The sequence below is a fragment of the Aethina tumida genome, chromosome 1 (assembly GCF_024364675.1).
Source record: "Aethina tumida isolate Nest 87 chromosome 1, icAetTumi1.1, whole genome shotgun sequence".
Taxonomy (NCBI): domain Eukaryota; kingdom Metazoa; phylum Arthropoda; class Insecta; order Coleoptera; family Nitidulidae; genus Aethina; species Aethina tumida.
The window spans coordinates 51,803,799-51,824,049 of record NC_065435.1 but is presented as its reverse complement, the minus strand read 5'-3'; the positions used below and the strand labels follow the sequence as shown (position 1 = coordinate 51,824,049).

At 29.4% G+C, this 20,251-nt stretch overlaps 1 protein-coding gene across 4 annotated transcripts in view; it reads left to right on the top strand.

The window, feature by feature from the left end:
* Positions 1-351: 351 nt before the first annotated feature.
* LOC109600708 (transcription factor kayak) overlaps positions 352-20,251 on the top strand; it is a 29,539-nt gene continuing 9,639 nt past the window's right edge. The window contains exon 1 of one of the 4 annotated variants that reach the window (XM_020016883.2): positions 352-683. In XM_020016883.2, the coding sequence (XP_019872442.1) occupies positions 552-683 (132 nt within the window). In that variant the 5' untranslated portion in view covers positions 352-551. Of the gene's footprint in view, positions 684-6,925; positions 7,102-19,265; positions 19,465-20,251 lie in introns of those variants that run through there. The other 3 variants (XM_020016884.2, XM_020016886.2, XM_020016887.2) reach the window with 3 other exon arrangements.

Below are 20,251 nucleotides of genomic sequence, written 5' to 3'. Positions count from 1 at the left end.
AATATAATAGAATTTAAATATATTTTTTAAAAACTTAAAATTGATATTTAATGATCATGTTAGGGGTGTTTTGCTTGACAAAATCAAGATTTCAAAGTACTTTAAAACGAAGGTATTCGACCGCCTGATGATGAGTCACCTTTCTTCGAATTCACAAAGATATTTATCCGGAGTTAATTTATTCCAAGATCGTACTCGGGCGCGTAGGTTCGAGAATCTTCGGCGGCCGGCGCGCTCGCATTGGTCGGAGCCAGTTCGCCGTCACTGGATATTTTTAGTTCTGACATCACACAGTCGGTGGTTCTGAGAAAGGATTTCCCTCCGTGTGAGTCATTCGTATGTTTTTCTTTACATGTTGTGTTTTGATCGAGTTTTTTGACGAGAACATTGTTTTCATTTCGCGCGAAAAGTGATCGGTTTGTTTTTAAACGAGAAAAATCGAGTGTGCGTTAGTTTTCGTCAATTTAATTCATACAGCTGGTTAAGTTTATATCAAGGTTACTCTCGGTCTCGAAAACGACGTGATAAACAAATCGGCGTGGAACGGGAAAATGAAGCTGGAATTGAGCGATGGCAACTCCAATCACTCCGATTTTTCTAATGACAGTCAAAATTCGCAAATGTCCACTGCGGACTTCATGACATCTCTGGGAAACGGTCATCTACTCACACCCACCACCACGGTAAGACCAAACATATAGGTTAAGAATTTATGAGCATGAAATATTTATTTACTAATTTAAACAAATATTTATTATATTTATCATTTAAATGGTATCTGTATGTAAAATATCACCGTTGCAGTCGAGATTCCAAAGCTAATCTAATTCAGATAAAAACACTAATTAACTTATCTTAACGAAAGTACATTTAATCAACATTATATTAAATTATGTGTATTACAAAAAAATGTGGTAATTTATTAACGAACGGTTAAACAAATTTTTAAATATTTGATTTATAACATAATTACACCATTGATTTAAAAATTTTTAACAAATAAATAATTAAATTTGTTATCAACAATAAAAGTGAGTTCTATAGTCTAATATAAATTAATAAACCATTAAGAAACTATTGGAGCTGGTCTAATAAGACAAAATTAACTTTGCATAAAATACAGATTCTGATAAGAGAATCTTGCCTTACGATGTTACAGTTACGTTTGTCACGTAAAACATTGAAAGAATCACTTAAAAATTATTATATTAGTCCAAACAAATATGAACCAATTGAACAATTTCTGACAAAACTGTCCAGAACTGAGAAAAATGTTTTACGTTGTGTATTAAATATTATCTATTATTTCAAGAAGGTAAATCTTATAAGAGTGTTAGCAAATGTACAAATATTATTAATTAAGGCTTATCGGTCGATGTTTTCTTTGATAAATAATTTTACCTTTTATGGATTTATTAATAAAATTGATATAAACAAATTTCAAGTAAATATATATAAAAATAAACTGGAAAAGTTTATCAAATATTTGCTAGGGTATAAATAAATAACAAATAAATAAATATGGTAACACATTTTAAATAAAGGCATACGGTTTTGATGCCAGTTATTCAATAAAACCATTAGAGAAACAATGTTTATTAAAATACATACATAAATGTTTAGCAAGTATATTCTAATTAATGTTTTTAAAAACACACTTCAATTTAGTCGACTGTTGTTGAAAATAAAAGGAAATTATTCGAATTCTTAATGTGAACTGAATCAACTTAAATATGTATTGTTTTCTGCAATTATTATTATTTGTTGTTATATTTAATTCATTACAAAAATAAGAAAATTAATTAATTTGACAACTTGAAATAAAATATTAAATTGTCACACTCCTAGGACAAAATAGAATATCATGTGGTAATAGTGAATAAGGATCGAAATCGTAGTAATCGGGATCGAAAGGGACTATAGTTGTTAATATGCACCCCTGTGGCGGCGTCTAATATCGATCCGTCAAAGGGAAACTAGTTTGCAGCCGCTCTGTCTGACTGGGCCATTGCCAGCGATTTCTGCGTGGGGGTGGTCAGTCAGTGGAACTGAAATGAGGGGGTGACGTCCAAAAGGCGCCGTCGATACTACGCGGTTTGAAACTTGCTAAACGAATATTGTATTGGACCCTTCCACAATTTAAAAGCAATTTTTTGTTGATTTTCTTGGTTTAAATATGTGAAAATTCTTTTAAAATATTAAAAGTAATTCACTCAATTAATCATTATTTGACGGACAATAAATAATATCTGTGCTAACTAACTTAAAAACTAAAAAAAAAGAGTCTGCCAATTGTAAAATCAAGTAAGTAATAATCAACAGAGAAATGTTTTGTAATTTAATATTCTGCACATAGGTCTGTGTCTAAAAGCAATTGTTCCCACACAATCAAACATAGAACATAAGGGACAGTAATCCCTTTTTCGCACACCCCTAACCAAATGGTAACCTTGATGGCTTTCGGGACGATCGATACATTGAGTAAGGGAGACAAAACATTATTTGGATCTGTACAGAATGTAACCTTATTATAAGACAATACAGTTTCTTTATCTGTGGGCGGCATGATTTAAATGTCCACTGTCTATTATTATTTTTCTGCTTAAGCTGATAATGTGGATACTTTTGATAAAAAACATGCGAAAACAGTCATGGATGAAACCACAAAAAAGAATCTAGTCGCCAATATATGAATCACATGAAAGATGCGTAAGAAACTGTCCACTATCAGACAATTCGAATTACTTAAATTATATAATGAAGTATTAAAAAGATTAAATTTTTAATTTGTGGATAATACATAATGGTTCACTAGGAATTCAATTAGTAATAGTTAATGCATTTAAAGAAATTAAAAATTAAACAAGTAAATTTCTTTTAAAAGTCTAACTAGATAATCAGATAATTGAACATATTTATTTTATTTATAATCATTATTTATTGATTATCGAATAAATGTCTATTCAGTCATAATAATTGATGAAGTATATTGTATATAAAAATTTGTTAAAAATATTTCTTTTTTATTATGTATAGTAAATCAATATTTTATTTAATGTATATTTAAAAAAAACTTATTTATTAATCATTTATTTTTTTTATTCTAATGTTGACAAATATTAACAAAAAGTTACAGAAATCCAATTATTATAAGATTTAGAAAATCTTTTTTAAAAGTATCAAGACAATGAAACAATTAAACATATAATCCTTGATAAATATTAATGCGAAACGTTGGGTGGCTATTGAATAAAAGTCCATTCGATGATGATAATTATTTAAGTAGTTTTTTGAGTCTCTCGTAATAAAATAAATGGGATGCATATGGTGGTCAGCACGTGTAATCTTTGATTGTCCTCTTGATTTTCAGCTGCTTTAGAGGCTTTATTCAGGTCGTTGGTCAAAGCGGTATTTGAACCCATATGTCACTTAGGCTGCTACACATAACTACTTATCGCGGTGAACATCTAAATACATGAAATTTAATAGACGCACTAATTAAGACCATATTGGAGCCATTTACTGAAACCTCTCCACCCAGTTTGTGTCTTATAGGAAGGACTGTTATCGTTTTATTGTCTTTCGCCGTGTTAATTGATATTGTCCTATTGTTACATATATTATTCGGAATATTCTGGAACAAAAAAAAATTATTGTCATTATTACCTTAAGTAACTTTTAGATAATGAAAAGCAAATATTTGTATTGGTGTAAAATGATTTTACAATTAGTACATTGTTATTTATATGTAAAGTAGTCTGTAGTTTTTTAATATTAAAAATCGAACACAATCTAAAATTGTTTATTGATAATAGTACACAATCGGTTGTAAATTGGTTGTAAAGCTCAGGTTCTGTGAAGTGTTCTAATTTAATATGGGTTTTTCTCATGTTGACATTGTATGTGAATAAATAGGTTTTTGGACTGCTTTCAAACAAATCCAATTGAGAGTTCATTCAAGTTATTTGTTTTATTTTTTATCTCTGTTTTTCTAGGAAAACACATTTAGTGAGATAAATTATTTACAACGTGTTGGAAAATACCCAGGTTAAAATTAGACGTGCATGATAACGGTGAAAATTGCCAAACGTTTTTGATTTAACGCCTAACGGGCTGTTAAATTAAAAAAAAAAAACAAAAAAAATTGCACTCTTTGTATTTTTGAAGTGTTGCAATCTTGCATCTTGCTTTTGTTTAAAACATCAATTCGTGTGGGTGCATCGGTTATACAACGAACCAAAATCATTAGGTTAAACAAACTACTGAATCACATCTACAACTTTTTTTTATGTTTTGAGTTTGAAGCACACTTCTGTGATTCATCTTAGGTTATCAAAATATTATTCCATATAAAAAAAATAGTATGACGCACTCACGTCTTATCAATATAAACACAAATACAGATAAGGATTTTTCTTCCTCAATTTTAACACTTGTGCGACAGTTTTATGCAAAACTTACACTACATTAATTACGAAGTCTTATACAATAATATAAATTTATAATCAATCAATTATTATTTATAGAACTTATTTTGTTTGGAGTTATTTCTATTTTAATTTACCATTTTCGCTGATAAGGTTCAGATGGTCTTTTTGTAATAAGCAGGACTATAATTATAAAAGCTGAAATGACAAATTCTAAAACTAACTTTAATTAAAAATAATAATAATAATAATAATAATAATAAACTAATACGCTAAAGATAATATAGATAATATAATGTTAATATAATTACAACTTAAGTCTTTTTTGTAATTATTATATTTAAATCTGAAGTAAAAATATTAAATTTGCACACGTTAAAACCGATTAAAATATTTAAGTTTGAATTTATTTAAACTTCTTCAAAGCATTAAATTCTTTTACTGATGTTTTTAGTTAACATTAATAATAAAGTACATAATATATTCTATCTAATTATTTTTTTAGATAGAGTTTTTCGTTGTAATAAATTAGGAAATTCTGAAATAATAATATAAATTCGTAGATGTGAAAACTCTAAAGTAAATGTTAAAGTAGAAAATGGACATATTCATTAAATTTTTTCCTCATTTTTTCTGGATTTATAAACATATGTTTATTTCTCATTTTAAATAAATTTTTGCTTTGTACAATTTTTACAGAATAAATAAGTAATATATTGAAAATAAACATATAATACTTGTAATATAATTAATAATAAAATACATAATATACTCGGTATAATTATTTTGGTTAGACTCAGTTTTTCGTTGTAATAAATTAAGAAACTAAAGTAAAATTCTTAGATGTGAACACTCTAATGTAATTTACATTTAAATACTCGAAGTAAACTGGTTAGGTTAGTAGAAAATATTCATATTTGTTAAATGTTTTAGTTAGAATTTATTTGAACTTCTTCAAGGTATTAAATTATTTTACTGAAATTTTTAGGTTTTAAAAACATGTGTTTATTTCTGACTTTATATAAATTGCCTTTGTACTCCTACAGAATAAATAAATAATATCTTGAATATAAATATATGTTATAATATTAGCAACATAATTAATTAATAATAAAGTAATTAATATATTATGTATAATTAATTTGGTTAAATTCATTTATTCATCGTATTAAATTTAAAAACCTGAAATAAAATAAAACTTAAATGTAAACACTTTAAACCTAATGTAAATAATCGAAGTAAATTGGTTAAGGTGGAAAATGGTCATGTTTGTTAATTTTATTTAACTTAACTGATTTTTTTATTTATAAACATGTGTATTTCTGGTTTTAAATCAATTGTCTTTGTACAATTACTACACAATAATTAAGTATTATAATGAAAATAAATAAATAATGTAAGTAATTAGCAAATTAGTCTGTAATAAATTTTATACAATTATTTTCTTTTTAATAAATTGAGAAATCTTAAGGTAATTTCTTAAAATTACACTCTTTGAATAGTTTTACAGTATGTAATTTATATTAAAAAATCGGAATAAATTGGTTGAGGTGGATTAATTTATACTTTTTGTAAAAATCTATTTTTTATTGAAATTTTATTTTCCTTTTATAATCATATTTTGTGGTTCTGATTTTAAATCAGTTGCATTCGGGCGATTACTACGGAATAAATAAGTAATATACTAAAAATAAATAAATATTATGAGTAATATAATATAAATATAATTAATAAATAAGTAATATTATTAATCGTATGCCTTAGTGTAACCTCTAAAGTAATATTAAATTATATATCGAAGAATAGTAGTCACAGCTACAACTTAAAAACACAAACAGATCGAATATCAAGTTACGTGGTGCATTAATAAGGTGAATTTGGAGGGTTGAAGTTTGAAAAATCAACAAGACGATGAATGTTATCAATAATTACTTATCGTTAACACAATTTAAATGCATAAAATTATAAATAATCCTGGACGAGTAACGAAAACAGATTACAAAGTAGTAGTAGTAGTAGTAGTAGTAAAAAAAAAGTCAAAATTATCCCAACGTATAAATAACATATTACATAAATATCGAATTCATTCATCGGTTACGGGTTGCAAGTGCAAAAACATTCGGTAGCATCGAGGAGAGCGATTTCCGCAAACCGAGTAATTTCCATAATCCAACTTCCTTACCGGTTTCCGATGCCGTTCCGAAAACTCCCGTCGTACGAACGAGTCTGAATAAAAGTTAATTAATAATAAAAAAAAAAAAAAATAAAATAAAATAATTCCAAGAACAGTTTCTATAGGCACGTTACTCCCTCCCTCCGCGCCGCGTCCTTACGTCATTCATACCAATCACGCGTGGAGAACAGAGAGGGCGATAGCTGGACGGGCAACGGGTTGAACGGAGAGTGTGCGAGAGCCGCGGCCTTCGTCGTTTAAAAGCAACTATTTGCAATCGCGCGATACCAGTTGTGTTTCACTGACGGTATACGTTGTTGGTAACTGACTCTCATCGCACGGCGAATATTGTTTTTTGTTTTGTCAAGAGGAATTTCGCACGCCACCAGCCGCCTTATGTCTCAGTTAGTGCCCTTTTTGAATTACGGCTTAGAGGACTACAACGTGAACGACGACACCGACTTTTTCCTGAGTGTTGACCCGCAACAGGACAAGAAAATGGTGAGTTTCACGGTTCGCGGACGAGTTTTGCGATTTTTCCGCGGACACACACACACACACACGCATTGTTTCGGTTTTTAAATTTTTCGAATCCGCATCCGGACGGAGTGGTGACGTGGGGAATTTTGGTTTTCACGGTGCCAGGGGTGGCACCCTAAAATCGAAATGCGGATTTTATTATTTTGAGATTTGAAAACGTTGAGATAAGTTTAATTTATTTATAGTATCTTGACATGCTTTAACATTTGCTTACGCAATTCATTGTTAAAACGCATGAGTCATTGTAGGAGTATAAATTTTAGTAAACAGCTTATTTGTAGATATTCCGGTCGCCCTTTTCCTATTTATTCGAATCGTTTTAATGTATACACGATGGTTTTTTTTTTAAATGCCAGACAAACATTGACTAATTGATTTGTTAATTTTCGTGCACAATTTTAATGGCGCAGAAACTCATGTTTATTTAAGTGTTTTACATGTTGTCTAATAATATAAGAATCTTATGTTCTAGAAATACACAAACATTTTTCCGAAATATTTTTTAATACAGTATTTTTTATTAAATTTAACCATTTTTAAATTTATTACAAACGTAATGTACGTTAACTTCTATAAATAATTTACTACAAGAAAAACTGTCTTTAAACTAAAAAACTAAAATAAAAAGTAATAAAAAGCAAAATTTAACACTTATAGATAATGTAAAATTATTACAAAATTTAATCAGATATTGATTTCTAAACAAATTGGATTATATCTTTTTTTTTTTTTCAAAAAGTTATTACGAAATTTTGTTGCTTGTATAGAATTTAAACAAATTTTGTATAATTCAAGTAAATTACAAATGAAAAATTGTCATGGTCACAGAAAGTTTAACTTAAGTATGTTAAAATTGTAGTAAAACTTTCCATGGTCTCTGAAAAATTCGAAATAATTGTATATTCTATAAAAATATGAAAACGATTATTTTTAAAATTTTTTTATAGACATTTAAATTTAAATAGTATTTTGTATGATATACAATGTTTTTAGAAACTTACATTTTATTATTTTTTTTTTTACTTTAAAAAATATACAAATGTTTACTAATTTTTATAATAACATATTACAATGAAACTTTTTTTATAAACTAACAAGAATTAATGAATGGTGAAAACAAAATATTTTGTTTCACCCAAAGTATAAAAAATTCTCGCAAAATTTATGTTTATTTTGATATTTGTATGAAAGGATGTTATATTGTTATTTATACCTATAGAATATTATATATTAAGTTGTAAAAAATGACACTGTCACAGAAAGTTTAACTTAGTATGTTTATTAAGCTGTTCGACTGCTTTAAAAATTTAAAGTATTCGTGTTTTGTAAAAATATGTATATGAAAATTTGTTAAAATGCATTATTTCTTTATATTTTTTATTGAAAAATGTATAAATGTTTATTAATTTTTAAAATAATATATTACAATGAAAGATTTTTATAATCAAACAACGATTAAACAATAGCAAAATAATAAAATTTTTCGTTTTGACGAAAATATGTAAAATTACTATAAAATTTAATTATAATTTTCATTTCTATATATTTTTACTTATTTTTATATAATTTTATATATTAAAACGTACAAAGTTTTTTTAATGAACTGTTGGAACTTCTGCTATGACTTAAAAATAATAAAAATAATCATATATTTTAAAAATATGTATATGAAAATTTGTTAAATTCTTTAAAATCTTTTTTATATGTATTTTTTTCATTAATATTAAAATTAATTAAACGAATTGTTTTTTTATTATAAAGTGTTTGTATTTTTATTATAATTATTAAAAATATAATATTTTATTGCAGTCAGAAATTTGTCTACTTTATAAAACAGACATAATCAAATTATTAGTTTTATAGAAAATTAAAAAAAAATAATTTTGATTTCTATATGAAAGATATTTTATTTTTATTTATAGAATTTTATATATTACATATATTTTTAAACTGTTTTATATGTTGAAACTTTTGTTAAAAAATATATTGTAAAAATGTGTAGAGAAACATTTTTTAAAACATGACTATTTTTATATTTTTTCATTAATATTAAAAAAAAAAAAAATTCTATAAATAAATGAATTTTTTATGTTTTATATGTTTTTATACATTTATATTAAATTGTAAAATCTTTTTATATTTTCGTTATAATTATTAAAAATATAATATTTTTTATCACAGTATATTGAAGATTGCTATTGTTTATTAGACAGATAATGAATAATCAATGCTAAAATCATAAAATTAGTTCTACAGAAAATATAAAAAAAATATCAAAAAATTAAGAGCAGTTTTGATTTGTAAATAAATGTGTAATAAAAATAATATTTTATAATTTTTATTTTAATAAATTTAATACGTGTATAGATTATTAATGAAAAACTGATATAAACAGTTTTTAATTAATATTATTTTATTATTTTTCACAGCGAAAAACTAACATTACCTCAGTAAATTATCAACGTTTTTGAAAAAATGTTGGTTTACTCAATGAGCATTACAATAAAAAATAATAATAATAAACTTACTTTTATTTATTTGACTAATTTTTGTAATAATTTACAACGGAAAATGATTTTTTAGACATTGACAGTTTTAATGTGCACAAAATATAAAAATAATTCTTTCCAAATTTAAAATTAATTTTGATTTCTATATTAAATGTGTCAAATTTGAACAGAGAAAAAAATTATCATGGTATTTTGTTATTTTTAGTGCAGAATATTAATATATGGCTTCAACCACGGTCAACATAGAAAGTTTAACTTATGTTTATTAAGTTGTTTTTATACGTTGACACTTTCTGTTGATTGCGAATAATAAAAATGTTTTTAAAACAGTCGTGTGTTCTAGAAAGACACAAAAATTTATTAAATTTGAAGACATGAAAATATATTATTTTTAATTGTTTCTTATTTTTTAAATTGAATATGTTTCTCATTAAAAAGATGGTATAGGATATGGAAAAGACTAGTATTTATTATTTCATTAACGTTTTTTTAATTGCAGGAAGTCAGTAATTCGTCATAAAATTTGCAAAATGATATTCAATATATTATTGAATTCCATTTTCATTGTCACTTAATTTAATAAAGTGAATGTAAATGCACATTTAATATATTATTTACTATATTTGTAACAATTCCAAATGATAACTGCTTTTCCTTTGTAATTAATCGTTGCCGTTTCTACTATCATTAATTAAATTTATGTTCAGTGCAGTATAGTTGTAATTTACATATTTTTCATGATGATTTATCTGTATTCTAACTTTAAATCGGCCTAGAAAAAAGAATACGCGATAAAAATGGTGCTTTTTGTCACATTACAGCTAGATGAGGATATAAACAATATGCGAGATAATGGGTCGAAATCACAAAGAAAATAGTACCAGCTGCGGATTGTTATGGAACGTGTTCAACAAAGCAAATGATAATTCCGATACTGTATCAGTCATATGATTTTTTTAAGACGAAACAAAAGCACGACCAGCTTTTCCGCCGCATATGGCAATGATTAAAAAAAAAAATAAAATAAAATAAAACACTCCGACATTACGTGTTCCCCTTTGTTTGGCGAACGTTGTGATTTCGATTTTATCAATAATAATCTCGTTCAAAAACAATTCGCAGTCAGCAGGAAAATCGCCAGCCGAGTGGTTCTTCGTTATTGGCGCCCAAAGGAACTGTTAACAGATACCAGATCGTACCGGTTTAAATTTTGTGTCGTTGGATTTTTCGAGCGGCTCACGCCCACGTACCAACAATTAAGACCGTTAATTAATTTACGTCGCACAGCCAGCGCACACATCTCGTCCGTCAGGGGGATAATTTTCGAACTGCCGTCCGTAAATTGGAAACGGTTACGGCGACGTTCGTCTCGTGTGTGCAATAACGTCCCAATCGAAATTTCTCCGAATTTTGACTGGTTACGAAACGATTTGCATACAAACCAGGACTTTCTCTATCGGTTCCTGGTACACCGAGACCAATTAACACAGCATCGCCATCGAAAAACCGTCGACATTATTCGTGCGTCGTGTTAATTAACGAAAGACCGTAGATCGTATTGTTTTTCGTGTTGGCAACCTGATATTTAATATTTTATTTGCGCTTTGGGTGTGATGTTTTTGCGGCAAACCGTTTTATTAAATTTGCTTTACATACAATGAATAATATGTTAACGTCAGATTCTTATTTCCATTGTTAATTGTGGTTTTGCGGTTGTCGCATGGTAACCCAGTACGAATGCACCAATTTTACTTGGAGTAAATAAGGTGTACCTTTGTTTATTTGTAATGTCAAATACGTGGTGTCCCATAAAAAACCGGCTATTAATAAATACTATGTTTAAAATCAAATGTATTGAGATTCAATATTATTTAAATTAATCTTTGTTAATATTAGTCATTATTTTCTTATAAAGATACCTCTTATTCTTTTAAACCGTTGTAACTCCTTCATTTCTTGATTTATATTCATTTTTTATAAAAGTATGGTTTACTTAACTTATTTGGTGATAGTTTTCGTGATATTCTTGTTTAAAATATTCGATATGGTATTTTAAAATGGCACATTGTTGCAACATTTCTATTAATTCAGCTTTCTGTAAACAAATTTGCTAAACAACTATTAATTTTCTTATAAACCTGAATGATAAAATAACTGTTTGTTAGAAAATTAATAATAACTACGTTGTTAGAATGTCGAATTAATGGAAACATTGCAACAAAATAGCATAAACGCAAATATCTCGAAAACGGTTAGCCGGAGAGATATTTATAATAAGTATTTTTTCTGCTAGACAAGTTGAATAAACCACATTTTTAGAAAAAATTAAGGTTTACCAGAAAATAAAAGGGTTTTAAGTGTTCTAAAGTACAGTAATAGTATGTAAGAGGTGCCTTCTTTAAAACTACAGTTAAATTATGATTAAAATCTAATTTCTTAAGACAAAAAACCTCTCTATCAAATTTTATTCATGAAGATTGGATTTTGAGCATTATTTTGTTATAAATTAAGGGAGCACGTCGTACTTTTAAACTGTTGTAACTCCTATTCTTGGTTTATCTTAATATTTTATGGAAATATGGTTTGCTTAACTTATTTGGTGATGGTTTTCGTGATATTTGTGTTTAAAATATTCGATTCGGTATTTTAAAATGGCACATTGTTGCAACATTTCTATTAATTCAGCTTTCTATCGACAAATTTGCTAAACAACTATTAATTTTCTAATAAACCTGAATGATAAAATAACTGTTTGTTAGAAAATTAATAATAGCTACGTTGTTGGACTGCCGAATTAATGGAAATATTGCAACAAAGTTGCATTTGAAAATACTAAATCGAATATTTTAAATGCAAATATCTCGAAATGCGCATTTGTTTAATATTAAATATATGGTGTATCATATTAATGTGTACTTTTTCACTAAACAAGTTAAACAAACCATATTTTAGGTATAACAAAATATATATTAAAATCCATTTTCTTAAACCAAAAACCTGTTTTACCAAATTTTGCTACAAAAGATTTTTTTAAAAGTAAGTCTTCGATTATTATAATTTGGTTAAATCCTAATATTTTCTTTATGATTAGTTAGCAATGGGACACCCTGTATAACTGGTGTAGAAAATCCATTTCGAACGCTTTAAAACGTAATATATACCCGTGAAATGCCATTAATATAGTGTAACAAAAGAGAATACGTGTGTGGTATAAATACCACAATCAATTTACAAAAGGTCTAATGTAACACGTGGTCTCTTAAAACGCATTATGAAATTACTTTCGGTCCGAAAAGATAATTCTGATAAAGAACGCTATTGACAAACGGTCTGATTTACAACAGCCATAAAAATCGTGTTACAAATTGGCCTATTAAAAATATTTTTCGGGGCCGTTAAGAAATCCATAACCGTTAAAAGACTGTCGTTAAGACGGTGGAATGTTAAAATGGCTTTTCTCCAAACGGTAATGACCGATGAAATTATAATCTTTTTGTCTCGGGGTAATTAATAAACGTAAAATGCACTCCTGAATACTAAAACGTTGTTTTCCATCCGTGTGCGCCTGAATGTTTAATAATTTTTTAATGATAATCGACGTTTTGTTTTCGGAATGGCCGCAATTATCGTTGCGTTTATGTATTTTGTCGCATTAGGGACAATGGCAAATAAATATGTTATGTATGGCCCGCCCGCAATTTTTGAATGTTGTGATAATTTCGAACTATTCGTGTTTGAATCGTTAAGAATGTGCATATTTATCAAGCAACAATTTGTTGACTGCACAAACTAATTTATCTAGTTTAATTATTTTCTGATAACTTTCATTCCTTTTAAATGTTAACATGATATATTTTGGTCCTTGTTATTTTTTGCGGTGTTGGGTCACAAAATTCTTGGTATTATGTTATTAAAAATTATTCTACCGACTAATACGTTTTGAAGATAACAAATATTGTGCAATACAATACTAATTAGTTTTTTTAAAACCTGATATTAATTATTATTCAGTTGTTGTTATTAGCCTACATTTTCTTTATTGGTCCTACATATGCAACTATATCAATTTCAATTTAAAAACAATTATTAATTTTTTATTTAGACTTTTACCAATTTAAATAACCTCTAGCCAATACGTATTGAAGAAGTAAACTTAGCTGTTGCTTAATATCGTTGAAAACGTATTATTTAAAATTACTAGTAAAATAATAAGTGTATGTTTTTAAAATTATAGCATAATTTTTTTTTTGCCATTTCGTTTCAAATTCCATGCACCAAAATGGTTTGCAGGGTTCTAAAAATTTTGATAATTTTAATTAATATTGGAAAATTATCTGTTTTTTTGAAGAGGTTTTCAATAATACTCAGATTTTTATTGTTACAAATATATATTATCTCTTTAATAAAAAACAAACCATTATTCTAAATGCTTAAATTTAGATAACTTAATAATTAAAAAAAATATATATCTCTAAGAAATAATGATAAATCAAATTATTTTATTGAATAACATTATGTTTTTATCGAGTTGTTTTAATGGCTCTAAATTATTAAAGACAAACAGAAACAGATTACTAAAAACAAACATAGAAGCTTTAATAAGTGTTCATTTTTATTTGCTGCATAATAATAAATATATAAATTTTTTATTAAACCAAAATAGTTGAATAAATCTTCAGAAACTACTATTTCTGGAAGAATTTTGGATGTATTTTGGGGAAATATTAAAATACTTAATTGATATGGGTATACAGTAGTGACCATAATTATGGCAACTTATTAAAATATATTAAAAATATGGGCTGTATTACTTGAATTGGATGCCAGTACCTATAATGTTTATTGTTGTGTCTACTATGCAACAGGTCAATCTAATTTTATTCTCTAAAAATTTGCGTATTTTTTATTTTTCATTGGACAAAGTTATAGCAATTTTTTACTTTATAATCTTTCATTGTTATCTGTGTATTTAAATCGATTATTTACTAAAGGAGGAAACGGGACTTGTTGAAATTAGTTCTAGGGCTGTGAAAAGATTGTTAGGATGCAGATCCGTTTGACCTCAGACCTACAAGAAAAACCTCACTTTCTACTAAAAACCTAAACCACAAAACAGTGGTGACCATAAACATCTTATAGGGACAAAACTACACAAAAGGTTTGTTATATAGGTATACAGGTATATATTAAACAATAATTTGATTCCATATATTGAGGCGTAAACGTGTTTCAACATGAAAACGATCTCAAACAGACACAAATCCAAATTGTGACGGTTTGGTTAAATGCATCGATATTTGCCCATCACAATTTCCAGACAGCAACACTATAGGAAACTTGGGGGACCACATTTATAACCAAATTTGATATAAAACACAACACAACAATTCAAGAATCTTGAAATTGGTCGAGTCTATGCCACGGAGATGGCCTAAAATTATAAAACAAAAAAGGATGTTATACAAGGTGTTACTGTTAAATTAAATAACACAGATTTATTAAATCTGATTCATTAGAAATCTTTTTCAAAATTAAAATTCTTATTTATGTCCAGCTCAATTTTTTGTAATGTTGTACAAAACAACCACAGTAAATTAATATTATTTTAAAAGTTCACATTAAATAAAGGAGTTATGGCTATAATAAGTAACATTTTAAAAAGTTACTCTACTATGGTCACCACTGTAATTATCAAATGATAATTGTCGAGGAAATTTCACAATAATTATCCATGAACTGCGGTTTTTTCATATAAATATAAATTCATAACAAAATTTATGACAGCTTTTTATTTTTAATGGTCAGCGAGTTAATGCAGGATGAATATGTTCTATTTATTATCTGTTACTGCCATTAATAATCTTAAATTAACCGTTCAGGGAATCACCGACAAATGTTTATCTTATTTGCATGCGGTGCTATCGCATTGAATGAATTTGGGGGTTATACATAAATGGCATCCGCTAAAAAAAATGTCGGTCGATGGAGCTAGTGAAACTTTATTTATTTTATGTCCAAAAACGTTTCACACCTAATCTACAACCAACTTATAAATATTTGTTTTGTTAATATGTTTTCGTAAAAATAGGATTTCCCGCATAAATGTTCTGGAAATTTATATAATAAGAAATTTTATCGATAGTCGATAAGGACACCTATCTCCGCGAATCCGTCTATTCAATATCAACAAAAAAAAAAACGTAATAATACGTTTTACGAATTCCGATGAAATTTCACCGCGACACGCAATAACGTATCAGGAATGGCCCGAAAAATTACACAATTTCACAGTTCACGCGTAAAACCCGAAAACGAAACGGAACGTTTCCGCTTACGCTGCACAGTCACACACACCGTGCCAGACAGACAGTATTGAATTTCACTGATGCGTTTCGTTTCACAATTGCGATAATTTCGCACTGGTTTACGTGTGTGCATATTTGTGTGTGTGTGTGTGTACAAGATCGCAAGATCCGTCGGATCACCCCACTTCGAAGATCCCGTCTCTTGGTTCCGTTTATGCATGAATTAAGTCACCTGTGGAATATCCCTGACGTCAGACGTCAGCGGGATGACGTCAGCGCGACCAAAGCATCGCGTGCGCCTCGCCTCGCCCCGTTAGACAGTAAATTGGAACTGTCGCTTTCTCCCAATGCCCGCGGTTTGCACAGTTCCTTTTTCGATACGTTCAACAGAACTGGGTCATTGAATTTTCTGGAAGGAACCGTTGCCGACGAGCGAGGCTTTTGTAATGCACGACGACCTTGCCTATTCTTCGATGATTACACGTCGCTTTTTTTTTATTATTATTATTGGCGTCGGCCCCGAATCTTACTCGCGGCCACTCTCGATGACGACATTATTTCGGGTATAACCCATTCGATTTCGATTTCACGTTTTGATTCATGGAATTGGTAGTTGGAGTGGCGCCATTAGCTGCCCCGTTTCGTGGAACGCATTTGGCCGCCGTCTCGGTACTGCCAATTTCGTGGTACCTGTAGAAATGGTCTATTGTCGACACGTTTAATTGTTTATGGGGCGGCATTAATACGAACGCATCGATAAGATACCGAGGATTTATCTCTTTACCTACTTCCTTTGAACCCGCATCGTTTCCTCTTTGCGGTGTCCGGTTTTTTTTAATTCTTTCGGTTTGGCAATGTATTTAATTTTCGCACTTAAAACACGCCAATTTATTTATTGTTTATTTTAACACCTCGCGCCGTATAATCGTGTCATAAACAAGGAACCGTTATGAGGACTCGGAATTGTACATTGTTTCATTGGCTTGTCACCTTAAGAGCTATCCCAAATATATTTATCGCATTTAAGATAATTAGCCTTTCAATGTAAATTGTTTACTTGCTCTTTGTTTAAACGGTTATGTAGGCTGTTTCCCCGGTTCAAAACCCTACCTTAATTTACTGTCAGATAAAAAAAATAACACGGAGTTATTTAAATAGCGATTAAACGGGTGACCTCTGGACGACACAGCGAAAATTCATTGAACTCGTGTAAAACGCATTTTTTTTCGGTACAAGACATAAAAGTGAATTGAAATAAATGGGGCCATTCAGATTTTTGTCGAATTGAGTTGACTGGTACGAAAATTTTAGTTGAGCCGGAACCCAGTTGGCACGGTCAAATTGAATAGGAGTTTAATCAAGTGTTTGAGGAAATAATGGCATTCAACGTCCGTTACTAGTGCAGTGTTAATTCTATAAATATTTTTAGCAATTAAGCTATTTTATATGATACTTAACGTAAACATAGTGTGCGCTCGAAAATGATTGGCTCAGAAAACTATTTTTCCCAATGTTTATTAACATCGTTCTTCGGCATTGCCATTTTTTGTCAAAACTCAATAATGGTTGTCACACACAATTTGCCTGGAAATTTATTTTGTATTCTCTAAGAACACTCTTTTTGAGGATTTTGATGATTAAATATTACTCTTATATAATTATATTCTCCAAAAGACAAAAAATTGTAATATTAACAACCTCCGGAGAAAGTAGTTTTTCTAGCAGGAAAAACACAATTTGCCTCTTTTTAAATTGGAAACTTTTTTGTATTCTTTAAAAACACTCTTTTTGAGAATTATAAGAAATATAGAATGTCAGCTTCACTAAAATATTACTCTTAAATAATTATATTCTCCAGAAGTTACCAGCGAAGACAAAAAATTGTAATATTAACAATAATCTCCGGAGAAAGGGGTTTTTCTAGCAGGGAAAACACAATTTGCCTCTTTTTAAATAGGAAACTTGTTTGTATTCTCTAAGAACACTCTTTTTAAGGACTCACATGAAATATAGAACGTTCAACTTCACTTAAATATTACTCTTAAATAATTATCTATCTCCAGAAGTTACCAACGAAGATAAAAAACTATAATATTAATAAGAACTTCTGGAGAAAGGAGGTTTTCTAGCAGTGAAAACACAATGTCCTTCTTTTTGAATAATATACGAAAGCAGTTTTCTAGAAGGGAAAACATCATTTTCCTCTTTTTAAATTGGAAATTTTTTTGTATTCTCTAAAAACACTCCTTTTAAGGACTCACATGAAATATAGAATGTTCAACTTCACTTAAATATTATTCTTAAATAATTATCTATCTCCAAAGTTACCAACGAAGACAAAAAACTATAATATTAATAAGAACTTCTGGAGAAAGGAGGTTTTCTAGCAGTGAAAACACAATGTCCTTCTTTTTGAATAATATACGAAAGCAGTTTTCTAGAAGGGAAAACATCATTTTCCTCTTTTTAAATTGGGAATTTTTTTGTATTCTCTAAAAACACTCTTTTTAAGGGCTCACATGAAATATAGAATGTTCAACTTCACTTAAATATTACTCTTAAATAATTATCTATCTCCAGAAGTTACCAACGAAGACAAAAGACTATAATATTAATAAGAACTTCTGGAGAAAGGAGGTTTTCTAGCAGTGAAAACACAATGTCCTTCTTTTTGAATAATATACGAAAGCAGTTTTCTAGAAGGGAAAACATCATTTTCCACTTTTTAAATTGGAAACTTTTTTGTATTCTCTAAGAAAACTCTTTTTAAGGACTCTGAGAATGTTCAGCTTCACATGAATATTACTCCTAAATAATTTTATTCCCCAGAAGTTACCAGCGAAGACAAAAAAGAATAATATTAATAAAAGCTTCTGGAGAAAGGAAACCCTTTTGTATAATTATTGCATCAGAAACTTTTTATCCAAATACGAATTGGGTGTAACTCGTCAACCAAAATAAAAACGTAAACTTGTTGTAACTTGAATTGACCCATAGGTGACATAATAAGACACTTTTTATTTTTTTAATTTGCTAATGTTATTAACACCGGGCCAACCATGACCTCGTGCGCCGTACGCGAAACTAGAGAAACAAACCGACGAACGCGTCCACACAAACAATAAAAAAGTTTTTCGCGCGCGTTTTCTTCGCGTGATTTCCCACATCGACATGCGGACCGGGCGGAGGACGGATCAACAGGTTTGCGCGTTCGGTACGAGTCGCAGCATGTTTTTCGTAAAGCAACGTGGTGCAACTCACGTTCCGACCAATCGCATCGCCGGCCGATCGTTCCGTCTCCGTCCGACACGTTGCGACGTCACAGTCATGTGAGTTATCACGGCTACGGCGATTCGAAACATTTCGGTCGATATGTCAGTATTCTGTCAAACATCGGCGGCGGTGTTATTGTGGATTTGTCCCGTCGTCTTTGTTTTCAGTGTTTATTGTTTGAATATCTGGCTAGATCGTTCGCACGTTGTCCGTGGATATTGTTTTTGTGCGTGTACGTAAGTATGTGTTTTGTGCGATGGCACGTTATCACCGTCACGATTTTCTTCGTTACATATTAAAATGATGGACCGCAAAATTGATCAGTTGTTTATTTTATCAGAACACGCCTTTCCCGATTCGATTTCAGCGTTGTTTCGGTTTTCCCATCTCCCCCCCTGATAACGATGTCGCACATCCTGACTGAATTCTCTCGTACGCGACGTTTCAGGGACGTTGCGTTTTTTTTTTTTTTCGCTCTCGCAAGTTTGCTGCCATTGTTTTGTAATGTCAAATCTCTAACACTCGCAAAAGATCAAAGTGTATGAAGGTCATGTTCGAATGCAAATTGTTAGGTGGATTTAATGCTGTTATTTTATTTTTTAATTGTGTCGCCGAAATGGGACATTTTCCTTGTTGGGAGTCGGGCCGGATGGACGTCGTTTTGGGGGGGCAGTTTATAGTATTTGGGATTTCTAATGTGGAAAATTTGCGTTCACATGCTTGGACGGTAGTCATTATTCTGCGGTACACGATCGTCATTAAATAATAGCCGACAATTAATTACTGAATTTTAATAACGCTCTGGGGGTTCACGTTGATCAACGAATAAAAACAACCATCAATTATTAAGTAACACATCAACGTAGGTGCTTTTAATTTTCCCATTTTTTTTTTTCGTGTGTTTTCCTGTACACATGCGACGTCGTCGCCAATGTTTTATGCATCAGCATGCGGTTCCATTTCGCAACAGCACAAACATCTTAAAGTTTTTACATTTCCCCGTCGTAAACAACGCAGCCCGTT